Raw genomic sequence first — 25,799 nt, 5'->3', positions numbered from 1 at the left:
AGCTTCTACAAAACCTCCACCCAATTTAAGACAGAGTGCCCGTCAGTGCCATAGAGTAACTAAAGCAGTCACCACTACCTTGGTGGACATGAAGCAAAGAGTGCTTACTATAAAGTTAGCCCAAGAGACATGACTAGAGCATGTGCGTCCTCTGCTGGCTTGGCCCATGATAGCAGGGAGAACTAAACAATAAAGTAATTAGCACACTCAGTCTTGGTCCAGTTTCTGCTGTGCAGCATCTGCACAAGCATGCATGAACAATCACATACGCCTGCACGCGTGTGCACACACACACAAGAAGCCTGTCGAGAACAAAGTTCAATAACCTTTTGCCCTTCTCAAAAACCCAAACCCCTCCCACTCTCTGGAGTTTCTCACTTTTCTGTGATTCTGCTTTAATAAAGCTTGCTTCCACTTTGCTTATTCCCACATTAATCTTGACTAGCATGAGATATAAACTTGAAGCCCCTGTCCAAGGACTGTATTTAAGGGTCCTTGGACCAAGCACAACCGGACTAAGAAAAGTCCCTGACATTCAAACCGTCTGTCAGACTCAGAGACGGATCTGTCCACCGAGGACCATGTGCAGCTCTTGAGGCACAGGGCTCAGAAGACCACCTGCACACTGACCTAAGTGCAGCGCTTGACCCAGAGAGACCCACTCTCAAAGCCTTCAGAGCTGTCCCAGGACCTAGAAGACAACACACCCTATAAACTCAGGGCAAGTCCAATGTCCAAAGTGTCACGTCTCTACCACCATCAGAGAAGGCTTAGCACTGAGGGCACACACCATTCTGACCACATGGAGTCCTAGTATTTAAGGGCTAACTGAACTCTTCCCTCAGTGGATTCCTACTATCCAGGATGCAGCTGTAACATGATCCCCATGACAAACCCAGTACTGAAGGAGACAGCCTCTTACCACCTAAAGGACAGACTCGGCTCTAATAGAGCAGTGTGCTGAAAACAAGGTAGGTCCAGGACTCTTGGGAAACCCACATATTGACTCAGTGTAGACCTGGAACCCAGGAGGTTGACTTCCAACTAATCTCAGGGAAGACCTAGCACCAAGGAGACTGTCTAAACCCCAGAGAGCATCCAGAAGATAACCCCACAGTTAGCCTGGGATGAGACCATAACTCAGAGGACCACTTGCACTCTGTACAGGCCCAGTAACTAAGGAGCCAAAATCACACTGCCCCTACATCAGGTCCAGTACTCAGGGACACCCTTACACTGACCAGAGAGTTAAACCCAGATTTGAATAGGTGACCACACGCAAAAAGCAGAGTTTATACAAGGCCATGGAGATGTCCAAACACTGTCTTCAGTATAAACCCAGGACCCAAGTGACCCGTCATGCTGTCCCTAGTGCAGGTCTGATACACAGGCTCTTGTTGCGACTATGCTCCCAGGACATTCTCAGTATCCGGTGGCAGCCTGAGCGCTGACCCCTACGATGAGGCTCACCAATGAGGCAGCCTGCCACATGCCCTCAATTAAGGTGAAATACCGAGGGTCTGCTGGAATGATGACCCAGTACCTAGGGAAACAACTGAATACTACTCCTTGTCCTGTCCATGCCCTATACCCAAGGGAGTGTATACATGTTGACACTGTTGACAGTTCTATTACCCTGTGGTCCAACCACTTGCTGATCTCAAAGCAGGCAAATATTGGGAGTACTTTCTCCTACACTACAAGGCAGGCCAAATTCCTAAGGCCAGACTACACATAGTAGATACAGTAAGCCAAGTACTTCAAAGGCCTCACAATCCCTTAGGGTAGCCCCAGTTCCTAGAGACGCATAGAGAGTCTACTTTGCACCCCTCAGAAGCACTGTTATGTTGACCTGGACCAGCATATTGTTCTTCAGTGACAGGCCCTGAGAGAGGAGACCAGAGGATGACAAAATGTTAAAAATTGGAAAGCTGGGGTCAGAGGATCTTGAACAAGCTATCTCTTAGAACAAGCAAGTTCATTAAGAAGTATAGCATCTTGCTCATGTTCTCACTACTTCTGCTCCTCATTTGGACCTTAAGAGCTCAGTCCGTTGCTCCAAATTGGGTCTCTGTCTCTATCTCGATCCATTGCCAGATGATGGTTCTAAGATGATATGCAAGATATTCAACAGTATAGGATAGGGTCATTTCAGGTTCCCTCTCCTCAGTTGCCCAAGGTACCAGCTGGGGACATCTCCCTGGACACTTGCGAGCCCCTCTAGAGTCAAGTCATTGCCAACCCTAAGATGGCTCCCTTAATTAGGATATATATTTCGCTGCTCCCATATCGAGGGGTGCACCCACCCACTGTGACAGTGGAACCGATCTATTGGGATCCCACCAAGGCCAGCTGAACTGGGACTGAATAAGCATGGGTTGAAACCGGACTCTCTAAACATGGTGGACAATGAAGGCTGATGAGAAGCCAAGGACAATGGCACTAGGTTTCGATCCTAATACATGAACTGGCTTTGTGGGAGCTTAGCCTGTTTGGATGCTCACCTTCCTGGACCTAGATAGAAGTGGGAGGACCTTGGTCTTCCCACAGGGCAGGGAATTTGGACTGCTCTTCAGTATCGAGAGGGAGGGGGAATGGAGTGGGGGGAGGAGAAGAGGAGTGGGGATAGGGGGAGGGGAGTGGGGGGAGGGGGCACTATGTGGGAGGAGGGGGAAGGAAATGGGAAACGGGGAGGAGGCGGAAATTTTAATTTAAAAAGCAAAAAATATAAAAATTAAAAAAAAAGAAGCATAGCATCTTAAGTACAATTTGTAGAGGGAAAATGGGACAGATTCAGCAAAAAGTGATATACAATGGAGCAAAGTCAGTAGGAAGCTAATCTAGCACACAACAGTCTTGGAATTGATAACCACAACCCCTCGGGGAAAAACAGTTGAGTTGCTTGGGGACATCCCTGGCCTAGCCGAGAATGTTCCTGGGTTTAGCCAAGGACTTGCATTCCTTCACCATACACCAGGACCTCAGGAAAAGCTTTGCATTGTCTTGACTCCCAACACCTCATCAAGAGAATGTCACCTCTGCATCAAAACCACACTTTACCTACGAATTAAGGAGGTTCAAAGACACAAAGAACCCGGGAGAGGGACCTGTGGCCTGTGACTCCCAAAGGTCAGAACTGATCAGACCACAGAAGCAATGGCACAAAAGGCCCAACTCAGCCCCTACTTAGAGAAGAGCAGACACAGACAAGCTCAGGAGAAAAGAGAAGTGGAAGTCTGTACACCAGTGTGCACATTGTGTGTGAGCTGAAGGACACAGCTATCAAAGGGGGAATAAAATCTTGATGGCTGTGTCCACGGGGCACCTTTGGCTCAAGCTGGCCCATTGTGATCTCTTCACACTGAGGCCATTAAGAGTTGGCACCGACCTTGCTTTATCACAGGCAATTGTGATCTCAAGCCGGCCCTGGACAGCCTTGAAAGGCTCTCCCTTCGAAGGTACATCAGAAGGTCAAATCACTTAGTGTCTGAGACAAGCTGCTCTTTGTCAGCCCTTTGTCCCCAGTTGGGAAACCTGCCCTGCATAACATATTCCCTGCATCCTGGATTGGCAGAATTCAATGGCTGCCCCACCTCCTAAGAACCAGGAGGCCACCACAGACTGCCTCCTGATGTACTTACTCTCCGGCTCTTCCATAAGTTGTTTGACTCCAAAGGGACATTAAATCAAGAGGTCTAATCACTGAGACGTGGCAAAACTGTCGTCAAAAACATGGCTCAATTTCCCTCAAATGTCCAGAAAAAATAAGACCCAGAACACTTAGGTTCTGTCTTCTACTGAGCATCATGGGTAACGCTCTGAGTTCTGCCATGTGAGAAAAGGTGTCAACTGTTCTTTGCATCTGACATTTCACCAAGACCACACTGGGACCTGGAGGGGGAGCAGCTGCTGAGATTCAGAGCAAGGACCAGTGTGGCTGGGGAGAGCCCTGCAATGAATGGACATGCTGAGGCTGCTGGAAGGGCCATGCAGGCGAGTGCTCTAGTCCAGCATGTGTGCAGTCAGAGCAGGCATTGAATAACCCCATCCTGCTTTGGGTCTCAGATTGTACCAGACCCTGTGATAGAATGTACAGGGGAAACGGCAAACCCTTCAGGGATGGGAGCCCCACAGCTTTCTTTGGAAGTGGAAGGGAAGCCTCACACCAGAAAACAGGCATGGAAGCTTGAGAACCCAAGATGAGAAAAGAGGCAGAAAGGAGTCGGGCTCCGAGCAGAAACTCAGTACAACCAGAACCATCACAGACCACTAACACCATTCATGCCTCATTCTGTTACTGAGCTTAGGGTCACACGCGGTGCCCCATCCAACAAGCCAGGTTTGCACACCCCTCTCAAGGAGACAACTAAAAGCCAAATGAATGTGAAAAGCACAAGAAGGAGACTTAATCAGCATGTCTCCATGGGAAGCAGGACAAAGAGACCAGTGACACACTGTCTCCCTCACTGAGACCCTTTTTAGGGTCCTGACATGAGGTTCAGGCTAAATAGAGACCAGTGTTATGCCATCTCAGCAGTTCCAGTCAGGATGTGCTTGCTCCCATCACTATCCTCCTGCAGGCTCTGCTGCTGGTGGTCTGATGAGCCCCTAGCTGTGAAATCCCTTCCAGGACACACCCCTCCTCTGGCTGGCACTGAGTTCCAGCCTTTCTGTTCCCAAAGTGGGGTACCAGGGGTCATTTCCCATCTACAAGAGTACCGTATTTCCGTCTAAGCAAAGGAACAAATCAGCACCTCTTTAAAACATCCTCATCCTTCTCCTTTCCATTCCATCAGTCAAACGGGCCCAGTTCTTCGCTGCCCCATAGGCTGCAGGGTCCACCAGGATCTCAACTCCCTGTGCTGCCAATAACATCAAGCTTCTCCAGAATCCCACTTTCCTGCCCTGTTGCCCCGCTCCTCCGGTGTCCGGCGTCCCTGTGCTCATTGGTAGACCCATTCCTTCCTACCCATAGGCCACCCAGCTCCTGTGGAAATCACACTAGACTGTACCACCAGGTCAGCCCCACAGTTGTAACCCTCAAAGCCAGTGCCACAAAGGGAGAAAGTGTCTTGACCCTCTCTGTACACTAAACATCCTCCACTGAAAGTAAAACAGTTACTTAAAGAAAAAAAATAAGCCTGGGCGGTGGTGGCACACGCCTTTAATCCCAGCACTCGGGAGGCAGAGGCAAGTGGATCTCTGTGTGTTTGAGGCCAGCCTGGTCTACAAGAGCTGGTTCCAGGACAGCTAGGACTGTTACACAGGGAAACCCTGTCTCTAAAAAACCAAAAAAAAAAAGAAAAGAAAAAGAAAATGACTAAATCAACAAACTACTTCAGATGTGCAAGTCCCATCCAAGAAACACACACACACACATACTCACACAAAAGAGAAAAAATAAAAATAGGAACACCCCCTTCCCAAAAATATTGAACTGTATGGTAATGATCTCAAGTGAGAAAAACATGAAAGAACTTCCAAACAGAGAACTCACAATAATGAATACAGTTGTGTTGATGCACATCACAGAAGCTATGAGTATGCCCAACAAGAAAGGAAACAAAGATCTGAATCAAAGGAGGAAGTCATCCAAGACATGAAAGCAGAATTCACAAAGAAAACCCAAATAAAAACATCAGTGGAAATCCACAACAGAATAGATTATGTAGAAAACAGAGTATCACAAGTGAAAGACGAAATAGAGGAAGTGGATTATTCATTAAAGGTCAATAATCAGCTTCTGAAAGTCTACAAATGGAGCATGGGAAAGCTTTGAGACACCACAGAAGATAGAACCTTTACTTTATAGACATGGGAAAGGAAAAATAACATAGTGAAGGCGTGAATAATATTATTAAATTTTGTTAAAATATTTTGTGGGTTTTTTGCATTTGAGGATGCCTGAGGAGGCCAGAAGAGGGTATCAGATCCCCTGGAACTAACTTACGGATGGCTGTAAGCTGCCTGATGTGGGTGCTCGTGTCTTCTGCAAAAGCAGCAGGTGCTCTTTAACAGCCATCTCTCCAGCCCCAGTGTGGAACATATTTTCAGTAAAAACCTTGAAGAATATGTCCCAAGTCTAGAAAAAAAGAGATGCCCTGCCAGGTAGAAGAGGCTCATTGGACACCAAATAGACAGGACCAGAAAAGAAGCTCCCTCAACATACTGTAATTAAGACACTAAAAAGAGAATTTTTTTTAAAAAAAAAAACATTTAAAGATGTAAAGAAGGTCAACTGACATGTAAAAGCAGGTGGTTCATCAACATAGCAACCAATAATCTTGTAGACACTTTAAGGCAGGAGTGCCTAGGAAGATATATTCAATTTCTGAAAGACCCAGCTGCCTAACCAGACTATTGTACCCAGCAAAATTACCTATTAAACGAAGGAGAAATAAAAACTTTCTACATTAAAAACAGATTGAAGGAATTTATGACCAGTAAGCCAGCTCTACAGAGGATATTGGAGGGAGCTGCTCATATTAAAGAGGAGGATAAGCACATTCAAGGAGCCACACGGTCTACACACTATCAAGCAAGCATGAATGGGGTGAGCAGGGAGAAACTGAGGGAGCGTCACAAGGTTTGGCAAAATGAAAAGTACATGAAAAAAGCTATATGAAAATCTATGATCTTCCAACTCAAGGAAGAAAATGTTACTTAAAGGGGATATAACACAGAACACAGGTGACATGAAAGGAGATTGAAGCGGGGAGGGGAGAAGAGAGGGTGGGGTAAATTAGTCAAAACCAAGAATATATGAAGATATCTTATGGAAATCCACTAGTTGTGAGCTAACCAGAAAACTCTTTTTCTGTTGTTGCTGTCATTTAGTTTTCAAGACAGGGTTTCTCTGTGTTGCCCTGGCTGTCATGGAACTCACTCTGTAGAACAGGCTGTCGTTGAACTCAGAGATCTGCCTGTCTCTGCCTCCCAAGTGCAGGGTTAAAAGCATGTGACACCATGCCCAGCTAGAAAATACATTTTAAAATGACTTTGAAACAGAACTACCCTGCACGGTTAGACAATGCTACTCCCAAAATACGTAAGTTATTACATGAAAAAATCTCAGTGCCAGGCACAGGACACCAACTTACAAGTTATCGGGTGGGGAGAAGTACCCAAAGCAGCACAGGCTGTTGCTCTTAGGGGCTGTATTAGTTGGAGTCTCCATTGCTGTGACAAAAACCATGACCAAAGCATTTTGGGGAGGAAAAGCTTTATTTCAGCTTACATTTCCAGGTGAGAGTCCATCACAGAGGGAAGTCAAGGCAGGAATTCAAACAGGGCAGATACCTGAAGGCAGGAGCTGACTAAGAGGCCAAGGAGGGGCACTGATTACTGGTTTGCTTCCCCATGGCCTTCTCAACCTGCTTTCCTGAGGAACCCAGAACCCTGCCTAGGGATGGCACCACACACAACGAACTGAGCTCTCCCCCATCCCTCACTAATTAAGAAAATGCCTTACAGCCAGATCTTATGGAGGCATTTTCACAATTAAGACTCCCTCCTCTCTGAGGACTAGCCTAGCCTGTGTCAAGTTGACATTAAATTAGACTGTACAGGTGCCTACCCTAACTAAATGATAAGACCCTATTACAAAGTCAGCACTCTAACAAAGATGCAGGATGCAAAGAAATCAAATTCCATTGACCAGGAAAATCTATCCCTGCTGGGTAGCTATTAAAGTGCCAGAAGGTGCTACTCAAGCTTCCTGAGGTCAGGAGAGACATCAATAGTCTCATACTACACTGGATGCTGTATGTAGCACACAGCACACAAGATGTACCCACTGGCACAATCGTGGAATGATGAGCATGGGGATAACCAAGGGCTTTCTGACTGAATATGAGTCCTGCTTCATGTCTGCTGCTGTAAACTGCTGAGAAGCAAATGACTAAGGAGATGGTAGACCGAGGAAGGGGATCTCCTCTTGTTTCACTGCCAGTACATGCTGTCAAACCGCTTTCCAACGTTTATGTATGCACATATAGGTTTTTAGCACTTTGACTTTAGCCAGACACTTCTTTCTGCAGTGGGTAGTAGTTAATACAGCCTCATATCTGGCCCAAGTGTGAAGTATAAGTAACTGTGAGTTCACTGTGAACAAGTAATATACGACAACCTCCCTACACACAAGGCTCAGGAAACATCATGAGAGAGAGAGGGCAGAAAAGATGTTCAGGAGTTGGAAGAACTGTGAACTGCTGACATCTGGACATGGCAACACTATTGCACACATCAACTCCTACCAGCTGTAATCACCTGCAAAGTCGTCTAGGAGATCAAACCAGTCGTGATTCCAGTATGGATGGAGCAGGACCAAGCAAAGACCTACACTTAGTGGATGAGCTATTGGCAGTTGTTGATGGTGGAGGGGGGTTGCTCTCCTCTGTGGATACTACAGGTATGCTGTCCACACAAAGGTAGAGAGCCCTGATTGGACTCAGGGTATAGAAACAACCAAAAGAAGGAAAATGGGAAGCTATGAGGGAGAGGAAGCAAGGGTACCATGGAGAGTTAGGAGGCAGTGGTAGATGAATATCATCAAAATACATTGCATAAATGTGCAACATTTTCAAAGAATAAATAAATATTACTGAAAATATAAATGACACATAGCATCCACATCCCTGACAGGTCTGTTCTACTTTCACAAGAAGAAGAAATAGTAGGGGTCTCACAATTACATAAACAAATATTACTGAAAATATAAATGTACACACATCCCTGCTAGCCCTGTTATACTTTCACAAGAAGACTTAATAGGAGCCTCACACAAAAGTATATAACTCCTCTGCTTAACACACCCAAGATCACTACTATGCTCAGATAGGTTCATTTTGTCACTAGAAATATTCCATCCCTGCACACCCCATTACTCGTGAGTAGGTACAATATTGCAGGATGTTTCATGTCAGTCATACATGAGACAAACGACTTGACAGGAAGCCATCACTGAAATCAATGACCAAAGGGACATCATAGCTGAATCATGGATACCTGCCCTTCTGCTGATCATTAGGTGCTGAGTTTATACATGGGGACATTGTGACACCATAAAAGCTCTTTCAGAGACTTATACTGTCTGCCTTGGGCTCTGTCCATCTGGACATTGCACAAAGTCACCCAACACCCCAAGGACTAAAACAGCAAGACACAAGAGAGCTTGAGAGGATGTACAAAAAGAAAGGGACAGATAAACCACCTTCTAATACACTCCATAAAAATATTGATGAAAGCAATTTATTGGCTGCAACCCATCCCAAAGATAAATACAGAACACAAAGAAACACCAGGCCCCTAGAGCCTTTGCACTCTCTCTGTGACATGCCTGCCTCTGCCATCTCAAAACCAGCTCTGATAGGCTGAGGAACATGCCAACAAAAGCAAGAAGAGCCGCTGCTGATTTTGGAAAGCAGACTGCATCACACCTGTCTTATCAGCACATCTAGATCATACCCTTTCCTCTATGATGACCTTTCTAGGAGACAGTGGATGTCTATAAAAGTGAAGTGCAGCCTTGGGGTGGAAAGTCAGAGGCAGGAGCAGCAGGAGAAGCAGCTTCTGAAGACATTGACACTTCAGAGGGACAAGGTAAGGACTGCCCAGAGGGATGCACTAAGAATGGCAGACTACGTGGGAACGACCATGGGACGGGTCACCTCTGGACAGATGACTAGAGCTTATTCACTGACGATCTAGAATGTTCCTCTGCTGCAGAACTGCGGGACACTGGGCCTAAAATGGGACGGTGGATATCAAGGGCTGATAAGGGGAGTATTTTTAAAAAAACAGGAAACCAACCACTAGAACTCTCAGAGAGGTTCGCCAAGGTAGCATACCCATGAACTCATTAAGAGGCACACATGCCCACTTGTCCTAACAGTGTGTTTAGATGGACGTAATACTGTTTAGATTTCCCAGAGGTCAGAAAAGAAAGGGAGAAGTCTGGTGGAAATGTGGTAAGATTTATTTTCCAAAAATGCAATTTATTCCAGGTAAGGAATTGTCACTGGCTTGAATTACTGGAACCCTTTCTGATGGCAATGGCAATAGAGGGCTTACTTTGGTTAGTGTGTGTGTACACAATGCCAACCTAAACCATCACAACCACTTTCTAAGGTTCATCAGCTTCTCAGACTAAGGCCCCTCGGCTCTGGGAAGACACGGGTACTGGAGACTACTGGAGTATGAAAAGAGGACGGGGCATGGAAAGATTGGAAGGATGAAAGGAGAGGGATTATACATGATATTTTAAATCAACATCAAGTAATTACCAGAGTGGTACCAGTCACAGGTGGAGGAGGCACTTGCTGGGCAGGTATGCCGCAAGAGCCTCCACTGTGCCAGGCAGCAGCAGTGTTTCTGTAAAGCAGGGGCTATACCTGAGGTCTGAGGAATGATCCTTGTTATTATGAACACATGGGCAGGGTCTCCTCTGTCATATACCAAATTGCACTGACTTCTCTTGGGGTCATGATTTGACAGAAGTGACCCAATGATGATCCGGACAACTTTTCCAGAGGTCAAAGCAAAGACCCACACCCACAACTTTACAATCCCTGGCAGATGGAGGAGGGCAAAAGAGAAAAATTGCTATGGCAACTCCTTTCTTAGGGGAAAATAACATGACACATGCCTCAGTCCCATTTTAAATGCTAGAGGGAACCAGGGAAACCACTCAGCTGGTACAGGGACCTGCCACCAAGCCTGATGAGCGCGGTTTGATCCCTGCAGCCCACAAAAGGAAAGAACCAATGCCATCAGTTGTCCTGGGACTTACACACACATGACTTACAACAAACATCACGGCTAACTAAAAACAATGACTAAAAGTAATTCAAAGATTTACAGACAGGCCAGGCATGGAGGGGCACAGCTTTAATCCCAGCACTGGAGGGACAGAGGCAACAGCTCTCGGTGATGTCACGGCCAGGCAGAACCAGAAAGCAAGCTTCAGGAAAGCTGGGACTGTAGATTGAGACCCTGTCTCAAAATGAATAATCAGCTGAATCAAGTAAATGTCAGAGACAAAGCACTTAGAGAATAAGCATAAGAGAGGAATCTGAGAAGGGGAGATGGGAAATAATCTCCAGGAATGACCAGCACAGCTCAGATCCACCATGAATGAGGAAAACCACCCAAGACAGGGAAACCAGGATAAGAATGGGGCCTAATGCCCAGCTTTGCTGGCACAGTTCTATAAGATGTCTCAGGGAAAGTCTAGTACTAGCTACTCACTAAGAAGACACTTGGGGAAGAAACATGAGATTAGAGCTAAGGTCTTGACATAGTCACAGACAGGGACTAGGACACAACCAGGGGCTAGGACATAACTCAGCGTTAGAGCAGTTGTATAACATGGGCAAGTCCTGTGTACAAACTCAGCACTGAGAAACAAAAGAGGGGAGAAATTCATATTGGGGATAATACAAAGATATGTAACTGTACAGTATAGGGGGATGATATATATGAGCCCAGGAAGTCAGAGCTCAGGACAGGGCTCAGACAACATTGACATGATGTAGCCAATCCTGATAGTACAGTTACCCATAGAGGAAGGAGTTGCTTCCACAGGGTGGTAACATGTATCAGACCATATTCCCATGAACATAGGATAACCTGAGGTGTCGATAATGTGAAAAACACACTCTAACAAAGACAGGGAATCCTCTACACAAAGTTGCATGACAGCTCAAAGGCCCATTGTGACTGATATATGTGACCCATTTCTCTTCTTCAGGATTCAGTCACCATGATGTGGGTTCTCTGGGCCTTGGCCATCATGTTGAGCATCCACGCAGGAACACTTGACCTGGTGGAAGCACCCCCAGGGCTGAATACTCTCCCTGCCATTGTGCCCAATGTGAGCACCCTCCCTCTTAACCTGCCAACACCACCACGCCTCAGAGATCCCCCCAACAAGCAAGGCTCAGCTCCCAAAATTAATCCAGCTCTCTCCAAAGGCGGCAAGTGTGCACCTGCAGCCAGATACTTCCTCTCCAGTGGCAAACTCCAAGACTGTAAGTAAGACAAACCTCAGCTGTCATCTTGGCTCCTGTCCACACCTCCCATACCCAGAACATTTCTGAGCTCAGAGCAGGGTGGGTCAACCTTCTGAACAAGTGGTTTTCAAACACGAGGATCCTGGGACATCTTCTTGGTGCCAAGAGAGAGAAGGGAATGTGGTTCAAACCTAGAAATTCTGGAACAGCAAGGGGCTGAATCCAGTTCATGTAAGAGCTCAGGGAGATGGTGAAGCTTCATGTAAGGTTTCAGTACTAGTTTGGAACAGGTCAGCCCTACCCTGGACAAAAATAATATCTGACCCCAAAGGCTGTCTCTCTATTTGCGTTCCACTGGATTCTTACCAACTAGAGATTCGGTCACACCACAAGGTTCCTCCTTACTGTGTCCTAAGCTAGCCTAGACTCCCACAGATGATTAAAACTCAGCCTGGTTTCCAAAAAAAAAGAAACAGAAAATTAAGAATTTTCCGGGAAGTCCTTTACCACATATGCTCTCATGAAACTTCCACTCCATTCTCTATCTGAGATACACATTGGTCCATAAGATGAGGAATTATACTCACTGAGAATCTCAAAGGCTGAGAGTACGGAAACCTGGGTAGTTAAAACCACGACAAAGAAGTGACTCAGTTTGACAAATAGGAAAGGGATAGATTTGAAAGCTAAAGTAACACAAGAAACCCTTGTAGATATTGGAAGTTCCCTGCAGCAATGGTCTAACAAAGGCCTGCATCAGAGCATGACAGGATGGAGATGAAGGCCATTAGCCACTGAACTGTCACAGTGGCCAACTACCACCCCCATAAGTCCAATGTCCTAGGCACAGAACTCAACAAAGAAGGACCAGCAAGGCTGTAAGAGATACTTCAAGGGACTGCTTCAACTGCAGTTCTGCTGAGGCAGATGCCCTTTGTTTCAATCAGTCTCAGCTCTGAAGTTAGCAAGTCTGAACACATTCAACACTTCACCGACATTTATTTCTATACACTTCCTACAAGAGCTAGCAAGACAGGATGTGGAGATAGCACTCTAGCAATTAGACTATTTTGCAGCCTGTTTTCTACTACCCAGAATTCCTTGTCTCCCTTTCTATTTATACCAAATGGAGGGAAGCATATGATAGGCCCCTGACTATCAGTGCCCAAGCCTCGGGCAAATGCAAAGGTTACCCAACATAGCACATCCCAGAAACAATACTCTGCAAAGACTACTGAGGTGGTGAGGTGAATCAAACACCAGAGGCGAATGAGGCAAAATGGCCTAGAAAGAAAGAGTAACTGTGCTTGTCCCTTAACTACATGCCTAACTCTGTAGTCCGTCATATATACAAGATATCAGCAACCATAACCTTTATCCCTCATCTGGAAGCCATGCACCACATCCGAACATAAACCTCGAACAAACACTGAGACTGGGGATCAGGGGACCACGAAGACTCTAAAGAGCAGAGCTGATACTGAGGAGTAGACACAAAGGGAAAAAATAGAGCAGGTCTGATGGCTCAGGCCCTAACAGGACAAGTCCAGGAGGCATCACGTGTGTGTGCATGTGTGAATGTTTGACATATTTTTAAATAAAAGAAGAGAAAGAAACAAGACATATGACAAGTAATATAACAAACATATATGAGGTTCCACCTTGACTCCACACTCAAGTATCTTTGAGGCAAATGATCCCATCAAAATTTAGCTCCATGAGGACTAACAGGAGCTGTGGACAACAGGGAAGGGGGACCTATCTGACAGACAACTATTCTTTTTTTTTTTTTTTTTTTTTTTTTTTTGGTTTTTCGAGACAGGGTTTCTCTGTGGTTATGGAGCCTGTCCTGGAACTAGCTCTTGTAGACCAGGCTGGTCTCGAATTCACAGAGATCCGCCTGCCTCTGCCTCCCGAGTGCTGGGATTAAAGGCGTGCACCACCACCGCCCGGCCAGACAACTATTCTTAACTAGGGCAGGGGAAGCACTCGAATTGGAAGGCAGAATTCAAGTTCCTATGTGCCCCATATTCCAATATGCCATCTTCTAAAAGGAGGTTGCTAGGGATGATCTGAACAGAAATCACACAGCAGGGCTGTATCTTCATCTTTTTCAGATCTCATGGACGCTCTGCCCCCACAGATCGAGGGCATTGTCAAGTGTGATGACGTTAACATAGCAGGTATACTTGGGAGACTGCTAGCCACGGTGGACAATGCTGACCTGCTCTCACTCTTAGATCCCACCTCCCTCCTACAAGGGGCAGGCGGTCTCGGCCTAGATGGTATCCTAGGCAAAGCAGGGAATGAGGATCCCTCAAAGCCCTCTTCAGGGTCCAAGGCTGCTGGAGGCCTCAGCCAGCTACTCCCAGGGGGCGGTGGTGGCCTGGGCAGCTTACTAAACCTCGGTGGAGACAAGGGCCCTGGGAAAGGACTTCTGAATGGAGACGTGCTCTCCGGTATCAAGAAGCCTTTGGATGACATGATTGGAAACGTAGACAACCTGAAAGACTCTGTAGAGGCCAAGGTGAATGAAATACTCCCAGAAAGCGTCAAAGACCCACTTTCAGATCTGCTCAAGGTCAAGGTCCAAGACCTTCTGCTCGAGTAAGTGCTTCCTTCACAATTCTCTGGGTTTCTGGACAAACTACTGCTCACTGGGAACGCTGACACTCACCCTACAGCAACCCCGGGGACAGCCACCCTTTCATACAGGGACATACTTATTCCTGCTGGAATAGCTGCAAAATGTGACCAGGATGTCTTGAGCTTGAACCACTGGGTGGGAAGAGGAGCTCGGCAGACATAAGCACAGCTCAGGTGGTGGTGAACTGGCAGCCTCACAGGGATTTCTCATGAGGGCCAGGCGGTATCCAGGAAAAGAACTGAGTCTGTGTTGTCGTTCTGCAGCTTAAAGGTTGATGACGTAACTGTGGACAGCATGGACATAACCATGGCAGCAGATGAGATCCAAGTCCACTCGGCAGTCACTGCCAACATAGGTGGAAAAGGGTGAGCCTGTTCCCAAGATGATTAAAGTTCACAAAATGATTGCCAGGTCGCCAGGAATTAAGATATGAGGTCCCTATCCTAGAGCCAGATGACAGGGACACAGACAGAAAAAGGACGGTTACCTATTTTCCAGCAAGCCTGGGTTACTGAGTGAGAGCCTGCCTCTGAAAAATACACACACACACACACACACACACACAATTTGCCTTGTCTGGACCTTCTTATGTTAAGAAGCCCAAGCTGTCTCCTGTTAGGCTTTTCTTGTGTATTTCGACACAACTAGAAGACAAAAGTACGACACTCGTGGGTTCTGAAACCAAAAACAGGTGACCTCCTCAAGGCTACATGAGGAAATTATTTGTCAAATATTAACTAACTACTGAAAATGGCCAACCTCTTCATTCTGTGGCATGGGACTGAGGATCTAGGAGCACGTAGACTGGGAACACAGTCCTCCCCTATAGACGACAAGCTTCCCCAAACCGTGAGGCTGATTCCCAAATGCCCGTCCCTCTGCTGGAGCCTCACCTCAGGCAGTATGTCATTCGCCTGCACATCCTCTCCACAGCGTACTTGGACCTGTCATCAGCTTACTGCAGTTTCAATCGGCAATGGAAGTGACGACGAAAGCTGCTATTTCCTCCAACAACACCCAGTGCGTCAACCTTGACATTAAGGACACCCATTTCCAGGTCAACGAAGTCAACATTCAGTTAATAGAGACGTACGTAAAACCTGCTTTCTTTCCACTCAATCAATGCAGAAAGGTACCAGAGGGGCCCAGCTGCTGTCTCAGAGGAGACTGGTCCACCATAGTACACTAGACAGTCAGGAAATGCCAGGAGAGCTGACGACCAGCGTTCCTCTGTTGCTAAGAACAACCTTCTCACACCTATCTTATATCTTTCCTGCTGGCTCTATTTAAGTGACTCATCCTATATATTCCCTAAACAGTACATGGACCTGAGTCAAAATGAAAAAAGGAACCACGAGGCCACACAGTAAAAATCTCTCTACCACTTCTGTGGGACAGCTGCCAATGGCTCTTCTCCTGGAACAGCTACAGGCTCCAGGCCCTTCTGACTAGGCACACACTAGAAAAATAGAAATGCTTCTCACCTGCCCAGACCCTCCTTTGACATTCCTTCCTTCCCTCTGCTATGGCCTAGGCAGGAGTCATTATAGTTTCCTTAACTAGAACATAGAAAGCTGTGAATTCAGATCTACAGCTACACCAAGACAACGGAAAGGTCTGCGGACAAATGTGCTCCAGTGTCTGAAGGGTGAACCCATCCCAGGTGTCCTGTGATTTGCCCAGGTATCTTTGCATTCTCCTTAAACGCTAAAGACCAAGAAAAGAGCTCAGGACTCACGCGTTCATTTAGAAGCCAGACATCATTCATCAGTGAGTCCGTTTGTCTAAGACACAGAAAAACACAGAAACAAAGATCACTTATTTCAGCATTGTATCTTTCAGAGTCACAGGAACTGTGCCTCTCCCTGTGCCTCTGCCCTTGAACGATATCGTCCCAGTACTGCTGACAGCAGAAATGAATGAGAATGTAAGTCCAGGGAAGGGGTGGGGCTTCCGCACAGACATGATCCTTGGGAAGGAGAGGAGAAACTTGCAGCTTTGTAAATGCCCTGCTGCTAGGACAGATTGAGGAACAGTGCCAGGGACCTCTGGAGCACAAGGGCCACCATGGACAAGCAGCTCCTCTGGAACATAAGCCTGAAGTATAATTAATAAAATTCAGAGATAGATACTGGGGTTCAACCTGAACACTAGAAAAAGTAAAACAGCCAGTAACCGGCGCTTACCTCTATCTACATCACACTGCAATAGAGATCCTGCCTCCAGCAGTCTCAGAATGAGACTGACCTGGAGCGGTCTCCTCCTGTTTCATATTCCTCTCTAGTGCTGGCATTAAAGGTGTGCATACGACTGCCCGGTTTCTGTGGCAATAAGTGTGGCTACTGGGAATAAGGGTGTGTGTCAGCACTGCCTGGTCTTTAAGGCTGACCAGGGAAGCAGTTTCACTCTCTGATCTCCAGACGAGCTTTACTTATTAAAATACAAATGAAATATCACTACATATACCAAGCAGCAGAACTAAAGAACACAAGATTTGAGAATAGTGGATAACTTCGGTCCAGTAGAGGTCAGGGAAATGGCACAGGAAAGTGGGAAGCCAAGGGGAGACGGGGAGGAGGTAGGATGATAAGACAGGCGACTGGTGTTCCCTCAGCTAAGCTAACCTGTGGTGACTTCACAGCTGGAGAATTCCAACTCCTGTGCCGTCGTTCTCACGAACTTTAATGAGTGCAAGAACGGTGAGTACTTCCTTGGTGGTATATTGCCAGTACACTGAGGTGCCCCAGGGACCTTGGTGGATTTCACAGGGTGGCATACTACAGAGGATGGGCTCCAGGATACCAGACTCCAAAACTACAAGGGCTCACACAGCCTACTCAGCACACCTAGGAAGGAGAATGGCCCAGCAGACCTTTCTCTTAAAGTACTTTCCTTCTGACACACGGAAGACAAAGGACACAGTGCCTCTGGGGCATCTGCACAGAGCTCCCAACCCAAACAGTTTTCAAAGCAATACTGCAAAGAGTCCAATCAGGAGCAGTCCCAGGTCCTCATCTCTGGAGTCCTGGGATCAGGAAATCTCACAATATCCCTATAAACATGCCAACAGCCAAGTTGGAAAGACATGTTTAGTTGAACCACACAGAGAGGTGAAGTAGGAAAATTAGCTTATTTCTCAAGGCTCAGGGTAGACAAAATGCATGGCCTAGATAGATAGTATTTCCTTCTCCAAGAAGATTTTGATACATCAGGTTAAAAAAAATCTAAATCCTTGGCCGGGCGGTGGTGGTGCACGCCTTTAATCCCAGCCCTCGGGAGGCAGAGGCAGGTGGATCTCTGTGAGTTTGAGGACAGCCTGGTACAAGAGCTAGTTGCAGGACAGGAACCAAAAGCTACAGAGAAACCCTGTCTCAAAAATTAAAAAAAAAAAAAATCTAAATCCTTTTGGGTAACCACAAGCTACCTTTGGGATGTAGAAGGCATCCAAGACAGCACCTTGTGCATGGAAGGCAGACAGAATCAAATGTCCATCTATGGGGGAGACCAGAGCTGCATTTGAGGTACAGCAGTCGTCAATGGCCGTCTAAACTCTCTCCATTCCTCCCCCTCCTCTCCTCCACAGCTACCGGCTTATTCAAGTACAAGACTCAAAGTGCCAGGATATCTCCCAAAGGACTTTCCATCTTCTACTGTGTAAGTATTTGCTGTCATTGCAATAACTGGAAGAAGGCTGAAAGCCTACCTGAGCCCACAAAAGAGATCAAAAAGTCAGGCTCTTTTCTCAACCCAATGCTTTCCTGGGATCAGTCTCCTGAGTACTCATCAGGGCACGGGCAGGCTAGCGTTCTTCTCCGTTCAAACCCACAGCACATGGCCCGTGAGAACCCCATCAGAGAAAACCAAAACTTCGCCCAGCTCAGGTCTCCATTCTCGGCGGATTATAACACAACAAAACATATGGGCAAGCTCCTTCCAACCACCTGCTAAGCAACTAGGAAGGCAAAAGCAGAACATGGCAAGTGATGAAAAAGGAGACAGAGTTGGCTCAGCTTCTCTTCTGCAAATCCATCAACAACCTTGCTCTCAGATGCTGAAACAAAAATCCATGCACATTCAAGAGGACATTCATCAATGACCTACAACACACAAAGGACACAGCCAACCTGAGGGTCAGATTCCTCTGCACATGTCACATGTGGAAACAGAGCCATGGTTTATGAATATAAATAGTATAAAGAGATAGTATGATTCACCATAAAGTCAAAAAAACTAACGGACATATGCACAGGACAATGATGTTAGGTAAAACCCTCTCTTCTCTATGTTCACCTCTGAATGTTTCAATATCCCTTCCAGAAAAAGATTATAGCTCAGAAATAGGAGGGGAGAATGCATACAAAAAGAGAATGAAACAGACAGAAAGACAGAGAAAATACTCAGGAATGGCCTTAATCTAAGAACTTATTCCTCCATATGGGTTTATGCCACATGGGAGGGAGGGAAATGGGGAGGAAAGATAGGAAGGAGGGAGACATGGAGGGAGATATGGAGGGAGACCAGCCTTCAGTTCTGTAGACTGTGACAAGGACAGGAAGCAACTAGTCAACACACATGTCATCATGAAGTCCATCATAAAAGGGCGACTTGCCCTCAGGTGAGGATTCATGGCCTCTCAGGAAAGCCTGGCCACCCTGAGCCCTGCTGCCCTGTCACTGGAGCAAAGGCCTCTTCACCCTGCCCTGTCAGAGCCGAGTCACAGGCCTTCCCTCTCCTTCTAATCCCCTGAACTCACACAGATAGTTCTCTAATTTCCTCTCCCTAGGTTGAAGCCAACATTGGCAAAAGAACAGTGCCTGTGCCTGGAAGTCGAATGCCTCCAGATCCCAGAAACGCCACCATTTCTGTAACCATGTCCACCTCAATGCTGAAGACACTTCTAGTTTATGTGGCCAAGCAGAGCTCTGTCAAGGTGGGTGTCTTTCATCAGCCACTCTGGACATGAGCTGAGACTGTCACTTCTGAGGGAGAAAGTAGAGATGGGAATGAGATCTAAAGGGGTGTTTCATTTTGTTTTGTTTTAGGGAGGCTGGTTTGGGGGCTTTTTTGTTTCGTTTTGTTTTGGGGGGTTTTTTGTTGTTGTTGTTTCCAAGATAAGGTTTCTTATGTAGCCCTGGCTGTCCTGGAACTAGTTCTGTACACCAGGCTGGCCTCTAACTTACAGAGATCTGACTGCCTCTGCCTCTGAAGTGCTAGGATTAAAAGAATGTGCCACCACTACATGGCAGAGATTTAAAGGCTCTCGCCAAGATGGGTAAGACCAATGCCACAGGACACACATCATCCTTAGTGTACAGAAAGGACCCTTGAAGTCTTCAGTAGGGCATCAAAAGCAGAAAGGGGGGTGGGAAGTTAGCATTATGAATGTGCCATCCACATGCCAAGTACACAGCCAGGTATCTTTAAATGATCAATGGCAAGTAATCCTAAATACAGCTCTATGTAAGTACTCTTCTTTATTTTATTGATACACTCCCAGACTCAGAGACAGCCAAGTCACAGTAGCAGCAAGGGCACCAGGCTTATCTACAGAGGGGTTATTTAAAATAACCCAAACCCTTTTAAAGATGAAGGAAAGTAACCTTAGTTAGAGGAGCTCACAGCTGTATAAACCATGATCAGGTGAAGCAATATACAGGAATCTTCACCACACAGTCCATAAGCCTTCAGCAGAGAGATTCCAGGACACAAGGGCAGAGAAGCACACTGCTACTTTGAAAGACTTGATAGAAAGCACATTTCTCAAGGGTTCCACCTCAACATCCATCCACTGAACTAAACAGAGCAAGGGCTGGGAATGTCTCTGTCATTTCTTCTTCTCAGTTGCACCAGCCCCCAGCAAGGAGACCAAGCTTAGAGGACCAAACTCAGTATCTCAACCAAGACTGAAGAGCACATGCTAGCTCATGATACAGCACCTCCATCCTCTTCCCCAAACTAACTGAAGTCTTCTTCACAACAGATGAATGACCTGGAAGCCAACATCACCAAAATAGCCTACACCTTCCAGAAAGACAAACTCCTCAGAGTCTTTTATGAGGTGAAAATAACAAAGGATGGCGAGGACTTTGCCACTGGGAAAACGGTGAGTGCTGAGAAATGAGGGTTCGTGAGTTGGAAGAAGGCCTGGGACATGGAATGAACGCTTCCCAAAACCCTGAGGCCCATTTAGCCTTGGTGTCCCCACAGAGGAGGGAAAGGCTACGGACTCATGTCTCACTCACGCTCCCTTGTGTCATTTCAGCAATTAATCGTCAGCCATAACAGCAAGATTTCAAAAACCAAACTGGTACCAGACATCAAACTCACAAGGTACTATAAGGTGCAACTGCGCAGACTTCAGAGAATGTAAAGACCCTGTAAACACAGAGACATGATGGGTTCTGGGCAGATATTTGAATCATTACAGGGACTCAGGAATTGTGGCTTCTGTGCTCTTTGTCATCTGTCTGTTCTGCTCAGTAGCTCCTGCCTACAGATGACTCAATCCAAACCAACAGAGACAAGACTCAAACTCTAAACATGAGCAGTACTGTTCCCATGAGCCTAACATTTCTCTGTTCTTTGTGGCTGACAGGTCTGATCACAGAGTGGAGCCCCCTGAGGCTGTAAGTTGATGTGTCCTTTTATACTGACCCATGATCGCTGGGAAATCATGTCAATGCCAGACCAGTGACTGAGGAGTGGGGAAAGAGAGGCCATGGGGATTAGAGCACAAACATACTGTGGAACTGAAACATAGGCTCCTAACTGGCTCTCTGGAGAACTCTTAAACCACAACTCCCCATGCTCACACTGACATGTGTGTGGGGCCTGCAAGGAGCATATATGTAAACACATACAACGGAAACAAGATACTGAAAGTCTGGTGCCACATTCAGGATAGAGGCTCACAGTGGGTGCCCAGAGATGGAAATGGAAAATGTGTCCTTTTAGCAGCCGAAGGTATGGGGAGTCAGTGAAGAAGCAGACTCAGGGAACATTCCAAGGCTAGCAATCCCTACGTCTCTACTTAGCAGGGAAGCGACAGGATATTCCTGGCTGTGGGCTCAGTGAAAAACACTGAGTAGGATTGACCCCCAACAAAATAGAGACACCCAAATGCAGTCATTAATGCTAAGAGTTGCCCCCTGGATATGAGAGGACAGAGTTTAAGGAGTGTTCTCTGAGTGCACACAGTGGGGAACTGTTACAGTGGCATCCCAATCCAGTTCTGCAGAAGCCTGACTTCCCACAGAGAAGGGTGAGCAATGAGAAGGAAGCAGAGGTGCAGAGCAATGCATATGATCTCAGAGGAGGGTCACGAGAGAGAGAGAAGGGAGCACCATGACGTAGATGGACCCCATATGATCTAAAAGGAGAGTCACGAGAGAGAGAAGGGAGCACCATGACACATATGAACGGCATATGATCTCAGAGGAGGGTCACGAGAGAGAGAGAGAAGGGAGCATCATGACAGGGATGGACCTAGAGCTATACATCCTTGAACCACATCACCACAGATGCAGTGGCCAACAACTGCCAGGCCTCCCACCTTTGGCCTCCAAGTTGTTCCTGAAGTTCCAAACCCACCTGCGGTAACAGTAGCAAGGTGGCATTGCACAGGACAACACCTCTGCTCATGGAACCACAAGGGCAACAAACAAAAAAGGGGCCCCTGAACTCTCAAACACAGGAGCCCTAAGGATACCTTGAGATCCATCTCTACACTCCACCCTGACACATGGCAAACCCATGAAATAGAGAAATCCCACAGGAATCTGCAGCCTGAGCTGAGGTCCTAGGCCCTAAGGACAAGCAGAGGCCTGCAAGGCTCTACTGAAAATGTCTTCCCGTGTCTTGCAGAAGGAACAGGTGGAAGCCATTTTGTCTGAAGTCATGAAGAAGTCCTGGTCTGTCTTCAATGGTATGTGGAATTAATAACTCTGACAGCTGCCATAGATGACACGTTTGACACTAAATCACCCAGCACAGGGCCATCCTGTCCTCTGCCAGGCACACATCACCTTCTCTGTCTTACATGACAGCAGCTAACACTATAAAGGGGAAAGAGATCAAATTGCCTCCTCTGCAGCTCCCAGGAAGTCTTGTCCACAGGTTCCTTGGAACCAAGACCACCAGGGCATACAAATGAACAGTGAACCTGGGTCACCCACCACTATAGGCATTAGGGTTCTGACTCTTGAAGGTTATATCATAACCGCTTTGGACAACAATGATGGTGGTGCCACGTGCCAGGTATGCACATTCCTGGTTAGCTCTACTGTGGTTTAAATAGTATACTGGTCATCAAATGCACATACAACCTCCAGCCAGGTCCTGCAGTGAGGCAGAGCATCGCTTCTCATCAGTGTTAGACCACCAGGTCCTCACCTGCTTTGGGGGCCTTCTTCCCCCTACACCATACCTTGCCTCCATCCTACAGGCTGGGGTGGACAGTATCCATGACACCATGCTGAATGTGTGTGGCAGTGACTTTCCTAGGGCCACAAACACGTCAGAGATCCCACGCGTGACTGTGGTCAGAAGAGCCACCCCGGTTACTGCTTCCCTTAACTCTTGTCACAAGGTGATTCTTCCCTATTTCAGAACTGTATAAACAAATGAATGTTCCAGAAGGAGTGTCTTCATTTGCCTTATCGAATGCCGATGTCAAACCGCTGAAATCGGTAAGAAACTGAAATACAATTCTTTTCCTTGCTTCTCTGCTTTGCTTTACTTGATTTTGCCTCAAATACAGGACCTTATATATTTTCTTCCTCTGCCTGTGCAATCAGTATGAAATTTGACCCAGAAAACATCAGCAAAAAAAAAAAAAGAAAAGAAAAGAAAACATCAGTTTCTCTCATATGACTCAAACTTTAAGCTGCACCTGACCCCATCCTTCCCTGCATCTGGTCCCAAAGCAATTCCTAGAGGATCCAAAGGACAGAAAGTCAGCATTTTCTCAGGGTGGTTGTTTCATGCCCTCAGTTTTTCGTACTGACTCTATCAGGGGTCAGAGAACCTTCCACAATCCAGTCTTGATCAGGCAAACAGATCAGATGGATGACATCTGAGCCTTAACTACAAGGACAAGAAACACAGCCCACCCCAGGTTATACGTTAACAGTGAAAGTCTAGTTACTGACAGCCAGCATTGTGCCAGGGTCAGCAAGTGCTTCACTCAGAAAACTGTGACCCCAGAATCTGTATCTTACACCTGTTTTCTTGGGTGAACCCCAAATGCATCTGTATGGATTTCCTCATGACACCCTTCCCTCCAGAGGCTTCACCTCCAAATTCCTTCTCTCATAGTCTGAACTCTCTAGGGTGCTCACTCCAGGTGTCTTATCCCATCCCTGAAGCAGTGCTATGGGATCTGGTGGGGTGTGGGTCAGCACTCACCATGCTGCAGTCAACTTCTGGGTTAAAGGCTGTCTTTAACTGCTGTCTTTCTCTCCCCTTAGAGTGACCTTCAGGCAGCAAACTGAACCCAGCACTGCTGAAGCCAGGCAAAGTACTGAATGACAGCCAACCCCTCTGTGAATTTTTCCATGCAACTCTGAAGCCCCATCCTTATGATTAAGGACAGTAGCAGTAGTCCCTCAGCCTGCTCAGATCCCCTGCCCTGACTGACAAGGGAAAGAAGAAGAACAGTTCAAGGACCTGGGCGCTTTGTAATCAGCTCCTTAATAAACAGTCTCTTCATGCAAAAGGAAAAGATGACTCATGTCTCAGTCCTGGTACATGTTCATGAGTGTGCAAAGAAGTTCTTCCTTGGGGCTGAACAATAATATGAGACCGCAAAATCCTCCGTTCTCCAGCACTCTGGAGACAATCGTGACAATGATCAAACTTCTCTCCCCTCACTTTCCTGTTTTACTTTAGATCTGGCGCGCTTCACAAAGACTCAGGTGGGAAAGCCTTGTTCCCACCTACTTCTATTGGGAAGTGGCTGCAATTGGTAAATCTTCCTTCTCCCAGTCGGCATAAATGCTTCCCTGTACCCATGGGAATGACCACTGATCATCCAGCACCCCACTGGTGTCCTTGGAAGTGGAGGAAACCCAGCCACTATCTTCAAGCTACATCTGGCCCCCTTTGCCGACCAGCACCTCTGGCTATTATCCCTGAGGGAGCCCTCATTTCTCCTCAGCCCTCTCTGTCTGATATCAGACAACCCATGCGTCTCTCGGACCCACATGTCCCTAGGGCTCAGAGCCCTGGTGCCTGACCTGTGTTTGATGAATAATTGAGCAACTTGTGCCTTCTCAATTGATTCTCACTTAACTGGAACACTAGAAATTCCAAGCCATGGAATCTTATTTCTCTGCCTCACTCATGGGTAAGCCACCTACCAAAATAAGCTCAACATCTCCTCTGGGGTGTCTTTTAGAAAACCTCAAACCTCCACGTTTAACATCTGATTTAAAGGCTTCTAAATTCATCTGCTTTGTATGCAGACATGGCCCTAATACCCCTTAGATGGCCAGTCAAAATGGCCACCTAATGACAGTTTGAACCCAATATTTTGTGGGCTCGTTCCAACTTCTGTCAGTAGATGGGAAGAAGTGACTTATGTACAAGGCTTCTTCCACCTCAGCCCCAAACCCTCTTCCTGCACTTCCTGTCCACCCACTCACTTCTTCCTAGCTATGCAATCTGAACCAAAAGAACCCTCCACTAATCTGAACCCAGCTAACGAACCCCCACTATTCTGTCCTCAACATGCATCTGCTCCTTCAGCTCCTCTAGCCTCTTCCTCCTCTCCAGCAATGGGCCATTCTAGCCATCTGACTCTCATGCCCACTTTCACTCCTCCTGTTACTCATCCTCATGCCGCCATGGGACCCCATCTACCCCTCTCCACCCATTCCAACCTGCTACCATTCTCCCTTTGTGGGAGGTTGCCGGAGTGGATGAACTGGTTAAGGTCCCCTTCTCATTAAGTAAACTCTCTCAGAGAAAAATCCAGGATCCTATGCATCTAATCCTACATCTTTCATTAAAGAATTTCAATATATAACTCAATTGTATAAGGTCACATCCCATCAGATATATATACACTTCCTGATGAATGCAGGCAAGTTTGGATACAGGCCAGAGAATGTGCAGACGAGATTCATCAAACTAATGTAGGG

General features: G+C 46.7%; 1 protein-coding gene across 1 annotated transcript; it reads left to right on the top strand.

The window, feature by feature from the left end:
• Positions 1-11,764: 11,764 nt before the first annotated feature.
• LOC130882036 (vomeromodulin-like) lies at positions 11,765-24,149 on the top strand. Its single transcript, XM_057781917.1, has 14 exons — positions 11,765-12,029; positions 14,129-14,618; positions 14,922-15,023; positions 15,592-15,747; positions 16,501-16,585; positions 17,300-17,357; positions 18,242-18,312; positions 19,442-19,588; positions 20,639-20,761; positions 20,921-20,988; positions 21,254-21,284; positions 22,522-22,582; positions 23,266-23,345; positions 24,126-24,149. The coding sequence occupies exons 1-14, from the start codon at positions 11,765-11,767 to the stop codon at positions 24,147-24,149; spliced, it is 1,761 nt and encodes a 586-aa protein (XP_057637900.1).
• Positions 24,150-25,799: the final 1,650 nt, after the last annotated feature.

The sequence above is a fragment of the Chionomys nivalis genome, chromosome 9 (genome assembly GCF_950005125.1).
Source record: "Chionomys nivalis chromosome 9, mChiNiv1.1, whole genome shotgun sequence".
Classification (NCBI taxonomy): domain Eukaryota; kingdom Metazoa; phylum Chordata; class Mammalia; order Rodentia; family Cricetidae; genus Chionomys; species Chionomys nivalis.
Note: the sequence above shows the minus strand (reverse complement) of the source record. Positions and strands in the feature narration are given on the sequence as shown.